This window comes from Nanorana parkeri, unplaced genomic scaffold (assembly GCF_000935625.1).
Source record: "Nanorana parkeri isolate BGI_ZX_2015 unplaced genomic scaffold, ASM93562v1 scaffold1822, whole genome shotgun sequence".
Taxonomy (NCBI): domain Eukaryota; kingdom Metazoa; phylum Chordata; class Amphibia; order Anura; family Dicroglossidae; genus Nanorana; species Nanorana parkeri.
Genome location: NW_017308090.1, coordinates 193,056 through 203,198, shown reverse-complemented (window position 1 = coordinate 203,198; position 10,143 = coordinate 193,056). Strand labels below are relative to the sequence as shown.

Below are 10,143 nucleotides of genomic sequence, written 5' to 3'. Positions count from 1 at the left end.
GGGGGGGGGGGGGGGGGGGAAAGGATTAAAAAAACAGTGATAAAATATTTAAAACATTTTTAGTCAGGTAAATATGAAATATTACATATCACATATGACATGATGCTGTGTCCAGAGAGCAAGCCTGGAAGACACAGGCAGCATGCAGCTATCAGTTCCATCTCTCTCCTCTCCCAGTCAATTCTGTTTCCTGTAGTGCCTCTGTTCCACACGCCATTAGTGTCTTCACATAGTGCCCTCTGGACACAGCGACTTCATCTTGAGGTAACCAGGGCAGTTACCCCACTACCATTCCTCTATTTGCATTTTGGCTTCTACACAATAAATACTTTTGTGAGTACATTTATTATATTCACCCTTTCACATTATGCACTATGCCAATGTGCTTCTGTGCTCTGGTTTTTAGTTTATACGAGTGGTTGGCCCCTGTGCTTCCACAGAGCTGCAAGGCGGGACTGTTTTAGTTACATTGTTCATATTGTTCTTACTTGTGTCTATTTTATTCTATGCTAGTTAATAGTTATCTTAGCTTGGTTATATTGCTTGGAACGTGCAAATATTTCATGATTAGAAGTGAAGTAGTTGTCAAGCAGTAATGCACAGCATGCAATGATCGGGAGTAAGTAGCAAACAGGGTGCAGGGGTCAGAAGGAAGTAATGCACAGAGTGCAGGGGTCAGAAGGAAGTAATGCACAGAAGGCAGGGCCTAAGTAAAGCAAAGTGCCAGGAATAGGAGTGTGGAACGAACAGAGTGCAGGGAACAGGAGTGAGTAAGGGCCCCTCAAGACAAAACTGCCCTCAGTACAAATATGATAAGGTTTTGTTTTCTGCTTTATTTTCCTTACAAAAAAAATACAACATAAGAAACAAGAACATTCCTCTTTGCAGACATCAACAGAAAATTAAGATTCTGAAATCCACATATATTTATATCAAAGTTTACAAAAATCATCATTCACCACGACTACCTTATCATGATCACTTCACCCAGGGTCATACATCAAAAATATGTTTTCAGTACTTGTGGCACCCTTACATTCTTTGCCCCTCCGTTTGTACTAAGTTTACTAAAATGAACTTTTTGTTGCCGCTAACATGCTGCTGTCACTACCCTCCCTACAATTTTTGTTTTCGTCTTTCTTTTCTGAAACCTAAGTGCCAATCACCAAAGAAAGTACACCTGGGAACTGTAAATATAAGTGCCCAGGATCCCGATGCCACAACCAACTGCGTTTTTTTCTTCCACATGTCCGTATGCAGCTCCCAGCTTCTTTCATACCTGCAGCACAGAGGTGAGTGCTCTGAGACGCCTACTCAGCTCTGTGCTGCATGTCTGACAGGTGGCCAGTGGGGACAGAATTTAGCAGCTGCCTAAGGAGATGTGGGGCATGTATCTGGGGTACCCAGTATTAGTTATGCCACTGGCAGTGACCTTAATTCCTTCCCAGGCCCTCTTACTCTGTTCAAGTGGTGCCATACAAAATTTCAGTCAAAGAGAAGTAGTGCGAAGGCCAGTTTCTGCTGGGCTCCTTATTTCAAAAACCCATGATGCTCTTTGAATACTGTGTCATGAGTGTATTAAATGTTTATTTGTAGAATAAATATTGTAAGCATATATAAAACGTTGAGAACATATACATTTGAAAAATTGAGTAGAATAAACCCAAAACCATCATCATTTTGCATTAAAACTAGTATAATTTATCGTTTTAGAACCTATAAAGTACATGCTTGGATTTTCCTGCAGCATTTATAGCTATGCAATACTGGAGATGATGAGGCTAACTACACAATGGGCTAGGCAGTAAATTGGCACCATAACTCTTAATGAGACATAAATGTTAGTTGGGTAAATGGAAGGGTGCCCCTCATACAGGTGAACTTTCAACAGTGACATCTGTCTAAGATGAAATATGCTGTATACTAGTGAAAGGTAACTATTATCACTTTTAGTTATAAAACAGCTGAACATCCACTGGTTACATATCACTCATGTATATAAATCAATTATATATAAATATTGTATCAAAGTAAAATTTCTCTATAGCTATTCTGCAATGGAAAATATAATGAGAATTTGTCTACTTTTTTAATGAAAAGTGGGAACGCCAATTTATGCTATGTTCCTGCAGCTGATCTTTTCCCCATTATTGACTTGCCATGCCTTATTTCATACTGTATCTCCGTGTGCAGGTGACCATCTAGAGGCAGGGTTTGGCAGAGAAGCAGGGCTTTGCTTCCTTTGTGTCAAAGCTGTTCTCCCCCGATGACTGGTGATCTGATAACTGTTAAGATAATCATCAAGAAGCAGCAGAAGAGGTGGAGGAAGCACATATCATGAAAATAAATTAAGCAGAAACAGTAAGATGCTTGCACTGTAGGTCATCAAATACAGCTTCCTCTCCAGCAGGGAGAATGGTTAGCAGCATGGTAGTGACATAACCAAATCTCACCCAAAGTGTTGTGAAATAAGCAGTCAGAGGCAGCAGTGCCTCAGATGACCTCACACTGGAAATATAAAGTTATGAGGGTGTGAGCACAGGAATACCTAGGCACAAGCACATGAGAGGAAGAACACATTTCGAGATGTTCCCATAAGATAGCAATTTTTTAGATTTCAGGTTCACTTTAACATGGCAGAATTAGGAAAGCTGACATTACTTATTTCTATAGCATAGTAATGGTGTAACAGGAGGGAGAACAGCAGGAAACACATTTGGACACAGTTAAGGTCAGAACACACTGATACTAACTCCACAAAAGTAAAATAACTATTTACAGACAGGCTTTACAGACTAGGTATCTAAGGTACAGAGTGATGATCAAATGAAGAATCAGCTAATATTTGAATTTCCTAATATTTGCGTGCAGATCTGTTTAACCTCCCTGGCGGTATTCCCGAGTCTGGCTCGGGGTTAATGTTCAATACCAGGAGCGGTAACCCCGAGCCAGACTCGGGAATGCACAGAAAAGTGACACTTACCTTGTCCCTGCGAGCCCGTGGCGTCCTCTGCTGTACGCGGCCCAAAAATGAAACTAAAAGTCAGATGCCGGCATCTGACTTTTAGTTTCGTTTTCGGGCGTCACAGCCGGCGGGAAATTCAAAAGTGAAAAGTTGCAATATACACAGAATACACAGAATACAATATACATATAAACTTTATCATACCTGGGATGTCTACTGGACTCTTGTTTGGACAGATTTAGGTGAGTTATTCCTAAGATTTACTAAGAATTGCATGCCTACAATATAAAACAACAAATTTTCATGAAAAACAATGCACCGCTTTTGGATGCTAAAATCCTGAATAATCATACCGCCAGGGAGGTTAATCTGTGGGAAATTACACTATTTAGTAATCTCTCTCCAGGAGAATACACGCACAAGTGCACATCAACCATGCTCGACCCTCTCGTGACACTATTCAGGCACATTCAGTTGTTAATACTGTATGCGCCTTCCTAAACCTACAGAACACCAGCTGCACTCAGCCTTATTAGGAGCAAAAGCAAGGGATGTATTTAACATAATGATGCTCGTTAGCCAGTGCCTAGAGCAGTGGGGTTAAAGGTGAACAGCATCAGGCCTCAAAATTTACAAATGTTGGCATTCTTTTCTCTTTTTTTGTTTTCCCATTCTGACCACCTCACGGTACCAACTGTAGAGTGTCTACAGGGGATGATGAGAGTAGTCATCGTTAAAATAATCATGACTTAATGGATGGAGCTTGTTTGAAATGGTGCCATCATTCAGATGTACATGGCAGTGTAACATCTAAATGCAGCCCTAGCAAGAGCTGTTAATATACCACCGTGGCTGACTATATACAGTACATGCTCTCTCCTAAGCTTGCCACACCAAGGCTTCATTTCCATTCTACCTCCAAGCCATGGCATGGCCTTGTTTTCTTCCTTGGAGTGTTATGGTGCAGTAAATTGCCTGGGCATTTAGAAGCCCTTGCAGGCCCAAATGGCATGTACACTTGTAAAAAAAAAACATGCAGTAATGCCTTGAAAAAATATTACAGCTTATAAGTAGGCAGTAGGTTATGCGAGTTTTGACTATTGTTGTTTGTTCTACAGGTAAAGTGTCACATCATTCCTGATTCTAGTTTATCAGTAAAGGAAGGAATGCTATGGTTAAACATGATATAGCAAAATAAAAATTCTGATTTTATTGCTCTGCACATTCATCAGAGTAGGAAGGATATAGCTTAGCATCTACCAAATGATGGGTGAAGTTTGAGGTTCTCTGGCTCCAGAAGGTCTAGAACACACAGCACTACATGAACTATTAATGTAGCAGAGACCTAAGGAAGTTTCATTCTGCAGACTTCAACTGAACTGGCAACCAGTGAGCCACAATATACTTATGAACCATGTTGTACTCAACATATGATGCAATCTCCAAAGGATGTGCCCACAATCATACCCCAAATGCCATATTGTTGCTCTGTTACAGAAAGGCTGGTAGAAACTTGTCTAAAATATAGAAAGATAATGCCACAGTTACATAAAGAGTGGCACAGTTTGCCAATATTGCAGACAGACTGCCTCTATTACAGAAAGACTATCCACATTACAGAGAGATATCACTGACAGAGACTACAAACATTACCATACATAAAGTCTACCCAAGATACAGAAAGTGTGCTGCTGACTGCACATTAAAGTGTATTTCTACTTTTGCAGTCAAATTTAGGAAAACCCCTCTATGTGTTGGTTACGTGTTCCTATTCACACAGCATACTAACAAATAACTTTAAAAAAAAATTCTTAGCCCTTTCTCAGCCGTCTGTCCTAATGGAGAGTCTTGGGACAGAAAATTGAGGATTGTGTTTATCTGATTACTGTGAGAGATTGCCCATGCAGATAGACTGTGAGATGCTATCCAAAAAGAGAGACTATAAGATGCTGATCATACAATGACTAGCCGTACACAGACTTCCACATAATGTAGAGGTGGTTAGAGTAACTTGAACTGTGAAACTAATGATCCTTTGTACTTACATCCTGGGTTTTGCAGGAGTTCAGTGCTGATATGCCCTAAGCCATGTAACCATTAGACATGTGCACTGCCAAAAAATTTGTTTTGTTTCGTGTGGATTCGGATTTGTATTATTTCGTTTTTCGGGATTCGGGTGTGAAAGTCGGATTCGGAATTCGGATTCGGACGAAATTCGTTAGCGGTAGTTCGTTTGAAAGTTCGTTTCGTTTTCGTTTCTTATTCATTTCGTTCATTCGTTCGTTCGCAGCAAAGTGACATTTGAGGGGGATTTTTTTTTTTTCTCCTTCTCTAATGTCACTTTGCTCCAATGAACGAAACTAAAACGCAACGAACGTTCGAACAAACTACCGCTAACGAATTTCGGAAACGGAAATTTGGATTCGTTTGCATTCGTTATATCTGTAATTCGGAATTCGGATACATCCGAATTTCCGAAAATTCGTCCGAATTTCGATTCGGAACGAAACGAATCGCACATGTCTAGTAACCATATTTATCCTTATTTATTTGCACTTAGTCCATCTGAACCTACTTTATGTGTCAGGTACACAAACCAGTGTAGAAGTCTATTGATCTATCTATCTATCTATCTATCTATCTATCTATTTATCTAATAAACATAAAGCTCGGGACACTCACAGGTATTTGAAAATAATCCAAGGCCTTTATTCACCAGCGTTTCATAGGGTCACAGCACACATCTATCTATCTATCTATCTATCTATCTATCTATCTATCTATCTATCTATCAGTTTGACACTGTTATTCCATGCCTTTTTATTATTAAATCTCCTTTACAAAGCTTCTCAGAGTTTCAGTTGCATCCTGGGTAATAAACCATCACACAAAGAACAATGAGGAACAGGAGGCACTTGGCAGGTATTAATGCTGAGGCTCAAGGGGAATAATTTGGGGATTTTCTGCAAGCTGCATTATCTTCCAGCACTGTCAATTAGGCACTTAGAGATGCAGATATACTTGTTCCAATAGTAAATTTGCAAAAGGCTTGTCTTTTAACAGATGGTTCTCCTTCCTTCTCATCTATTTTGAAGAGATGATGTGACCTCCAGCAGCTGCCAAACTGTCTGTGGGAGTTCTGGCTCCTGTGTGGACTGTTCATTATTCCATGTGCATACAGTATACTGACAGAATACACCATACTGTGCCACTGTCATTCTCTAGCATAATAAGCCAACACCAGGCGGTTTTGCCAGTAATGTCTTTTTCTCTTTTTATTCTTTCTTAGGTTTTAAATATTTATAAATGGCCCTTTATCTGGCGAATGGATATCATTTATAATGTTCTGCAAGGATAGTTAGGTAGCCTTGTATTTCGCATGACTAGTTATGCATCGTGTGTTATCTCCACATGAATCATGATGATGATTGTTATTATACTTTGTCTACTTAAACTCAACCTTTACACAAGCAGTATTACTGAAATACATTTTTCCAGACAAGCCTCATATCCTGAAAATAAGTCCTTATCAGACATGTCATATATAACCAGATTTGACCACGATATACAGTATGTTTGTGCATGGTTAGCCTATTTTTAATAGTATACAACTCAAAATATTTAACTATTTAGGGACAAATGTAGAAACGATGTTGGTTCATTCTTTTATTCCTTACTTTTTTTCTAACCACAGCTCCTGTGATTACAGTAGCACCAGGTAAAATTCACAATGTTACCGGTGCTCAAGTGTACTTATCGTGTGAAGTAAAGGCAGTTCCAACACCTAGCATATCCTGGAGAAAGGTAGGGAAAAGACAATGAGGCTTTTCAAATGAATGAATGAATGAAAAATTAAATGAATTAATCTGCCATACACCTGTCGTATCTTCCAATGGAAAAGAAATATGCAATTCATAGATGTTAAAGTACAAGGTCACGTTGATGCAAAAATTCCCCCCATTTGTCCTCCATAGCCCCTCAATGCAATCAGCTTGCCCCCCATGCAGGTTTGTACTTACTTCCTCCAACATCTATGGCCTCCTGCACTGTCTGCATCCCATCTGGCAAACATCTAGTGCTGGGCTTACTGAGTCTGTGTACAAATGTCCCGTCTGGTTAAATGGGATGAGGCTCCTGCATTACATGTAAGCCCGGGTGATTGTATTGAGAGGGCTAAGGAGAAGGGCTAGGAGGATTTTCCCACAAACTTGTAGTTTAAAGTTTCTTTATTAATTATTTTTAGTATGGTATACATTTTAACATATATAGCTCTTTGTTTTTTTATACATGGCTTTGTGCACATAACTCCCTTTTTATGTATCATGACACATGGTACCATATCTAAATTACTAAGATTTGTTATTTTTTGGTGTCTTCATGTACTCTACTGTATTTAAAAATGCCCCTTATTCTGCAGTCTCACTGTCAGGTACCTGCCCGCGGAAGATGCTGAGTCCCTCTGCGGGGACGCAGACAGAGAGGGCGTCCACCGGTACATCCTGTTTTGCCTGATGAAGGGGTTCCTGTGTGTCCCCGAAACGTTGCACTAAGTGTGTTATTTTGCTTTTGATGTACGTCAATAAATAGACGTAATCGATGTATTATTGGAGTGCCGGTGTCTATTTCTTTTCTGCATTACTTTGACGGTGGCCATGCGTCGGCTACTGAGCACCCAGGATACTTTGTTGGACGTGCGGTCAGGAGTGCAATGGGTACATGGACTGTCACCGGTACATCCTGGCCGCGCAGGCGCAGATGTAAGACGGCCCGGCAGATCACGCCCCGTGCAGCATGATGTCATCGCGACAATACGGCGCGGTGACATCATCACGCCGAGGAATGAGCAGTAGCACGTCCTCGGTCTATATAAGGCGCCGCAGGACGCCCATTCAGTGCTGGGTGATCTTCAGCCAGCACTGGGGGGTTCTGCTGTGCTTATGCCTGTTCCCATTGTGTTTTGCCTTGCCTTGTTCCTGCTCTTCCCCATTGTGATTCCTGTCTCCAGTTCCTTCCTAATATTGACCCGGCTTGTCTATTGACCCCTCCCAGGTTAACCCCTGGTACTCTGCTGCCCGCACGTTATTTGACCCGGCTTGTCCATGGACCCTTCTCTGGTTAACCCCTTGTACTCCGCTGCCCGCACGTTATTTGACCCGGCTTGTCTATTGACCCCTCTCTGGTTAACCCCTGGTACTCTGCTGCCCGCATGTATTTGACCCGGCTTGTCTCTCACTCTCCCTTTTGCTGAATCCTTCTAGCACGACGGCTATTCTGCCAGGTCACCAAGTAGACCTTGTGGCCTCAAGATCCGCATGCGGCACTCGTGCATCCCCTGCCTGAACCTACTGTTCTCAACCCCAGTGGTCATCAGACGGGGTTGCAAGGGAGGTCCTCCTCTTCACTTCGGGCCCACACCACGATCCTAACACTCACACTATAGAGAACTATTTCTGAATATTTTCACTCAGGATCTATTTTCCTATTTAAACTAGAAAATGTGTAAATCATGGGTGAAAGTTGTGTGCATATTGTGTGAAAACATCTATATATAGACCTCTATATGCAAGGATGTAAACCGATATGTATGGTGGTTAATTTAAATATCAGGCTTACTTCTTTTATGTGCTTTTTTAGATTTCTGAGTCTCCTAAAGGAGTACGGCTATTTCAGGAGCTACCAGGAGACAGAGTGAACGTTGCTGTCCAAGTCCGTGGGGGACCTTCTCGTCATGAAAGTTCCAGCTGGGTAATGGTGAGTTCAAAACATGTGCTAGATGAGTTTTCCTCCTTTTAATACACGTTTGTTAAAAGTCTTAAGAGTAGCAAATAATTTTAAAAATGCACAAAAACTAAAATAGAGATTTAACAAAATATGTATTCAATAACTACATGTGTTTAAGCAGTCTGGTGCTTATGATAAACTACAGACAGGTAGGCAAAATGCCCACTAGATTAAATTTAGCAGTTGGTACATTTATAGGGAACAGCACTTTACTGGAATGGGCTCTATGCTGCTCAAGTAGAAGAGATAATACAGAACTAAAAATGAATATAAGAAAGAACAAGTGAGAAAAAAGTGGGTAGGAAAGTAGTGGAAAATTTCCTGGAAGGACGGAACCTGAGATTATAATATAAATGCTGTGGGAGGTAACAGTACAAGTGAGATTAGATCGATTTTGCTGCACCGCAATGCTTGCAACAGAAGTGAAGTGACAATGCGTATGACATTACAGCAGTTCCTCATAGTAAAGAGGCTTAGGAGGAGCTGAAGTAACCCTTACTTGCCTCTCCCTGCAGCAGCAGATCACGCTGGAGATGGTCTTTTCCTGGCTGATTGCAGTCCGCAATCGATCACTTTGTTACTGCACAGCTGCACAGGGGTCTCCACTGCTCAATTGTCCAGATCCCCCATGAATATATATAATGTATATTATGATACAATTAAAAACAATTCCCTACCAAAGAAAATAAAAATTGTATATTTTATATACTTTTAAATCAAGCAAACATTTGTTGCATATGAATTTTCCACATTTACAACATGCATCTAGCAGGTAGAGAGTTTTAGAGTTTTCTGCAGTTTACTTCTATGCTAAATGTATCCAGTTCATATGGCTATGTTTGGAGCATCAGTTTGAGAGAGACAGCACAAAAGAGAGTTATTGCTTAATGTATTTTTTAAAAATCCCAGAATACATAAACAGTGTGTAAGAAGCACCCTCTTAAATGTTTATTTATGAAATAAAGTTTTTATTACATTAGGTGATAAAAAGTGAGATAAAAATCAATTTACTAAACTTGTAAACCTCAATAACCTTTAAAAGAATTGAACAAAAAACATTTTAGCCACACTTTTTATAAACTGACATTTTGTGCCATTCATGGTCAAACTTTAACAAGCAAGTGCTTTCCTTTAGATAAAGCCATTGACAAAGGAAGATGAAGGCATTTACCAATGCCATGCAACCAATATGGTAGGAGATGCATTTGCAGAAGGATCCATCAGAGTTGTGGAACACAATTCACGCAGGATGAAGAAGAACCATCACTTAATCTGAAGTTACTATGCAATCAGGTAATAAGTCAATAGTTTGAGATTGATTTCTTCAAGGAAATATGGCTAAACATGTTTTTACTTTATTTGCAAGGTAGTATAGAGACCTTGAAAATATATATATA

At 40.2% G+C, this 10,143-nt stretch overlaps 1 protein-coding gene across 2 annotated transcripts in view; it reads left to right on the top strand.

The window, feature by feature from the left end:
* Positions 1-10,143, top strand: part of IGFBPL1 (insulin like growth factor binding protein like 1) — a 56,588-nt gene that overhangs the window by 29,024 nt on the left and 17,421 nt on the right. For both annotated transcript variants that reach the window (XM_018571732.1, XM_018571731.1), the window contains exons 2-4: positions 6,660-6,769; positions 8,600-8,716; positions 9,882-10,039. In XM_018571732.1, the coding sequence (XP_018427234.1) occupies positions 6,660-6,769; positions 8,600-8,716; positions 9,882-10,022 (368 nt within the window). In that variant the 3' untranslated portion in view covers positions 10,023-10,039. The remainder of the gene's footprint in view (positions 1-6,659; positions 6,770-8,599; positions 8,717-9,881; positions 10,040-10,143) is intronic.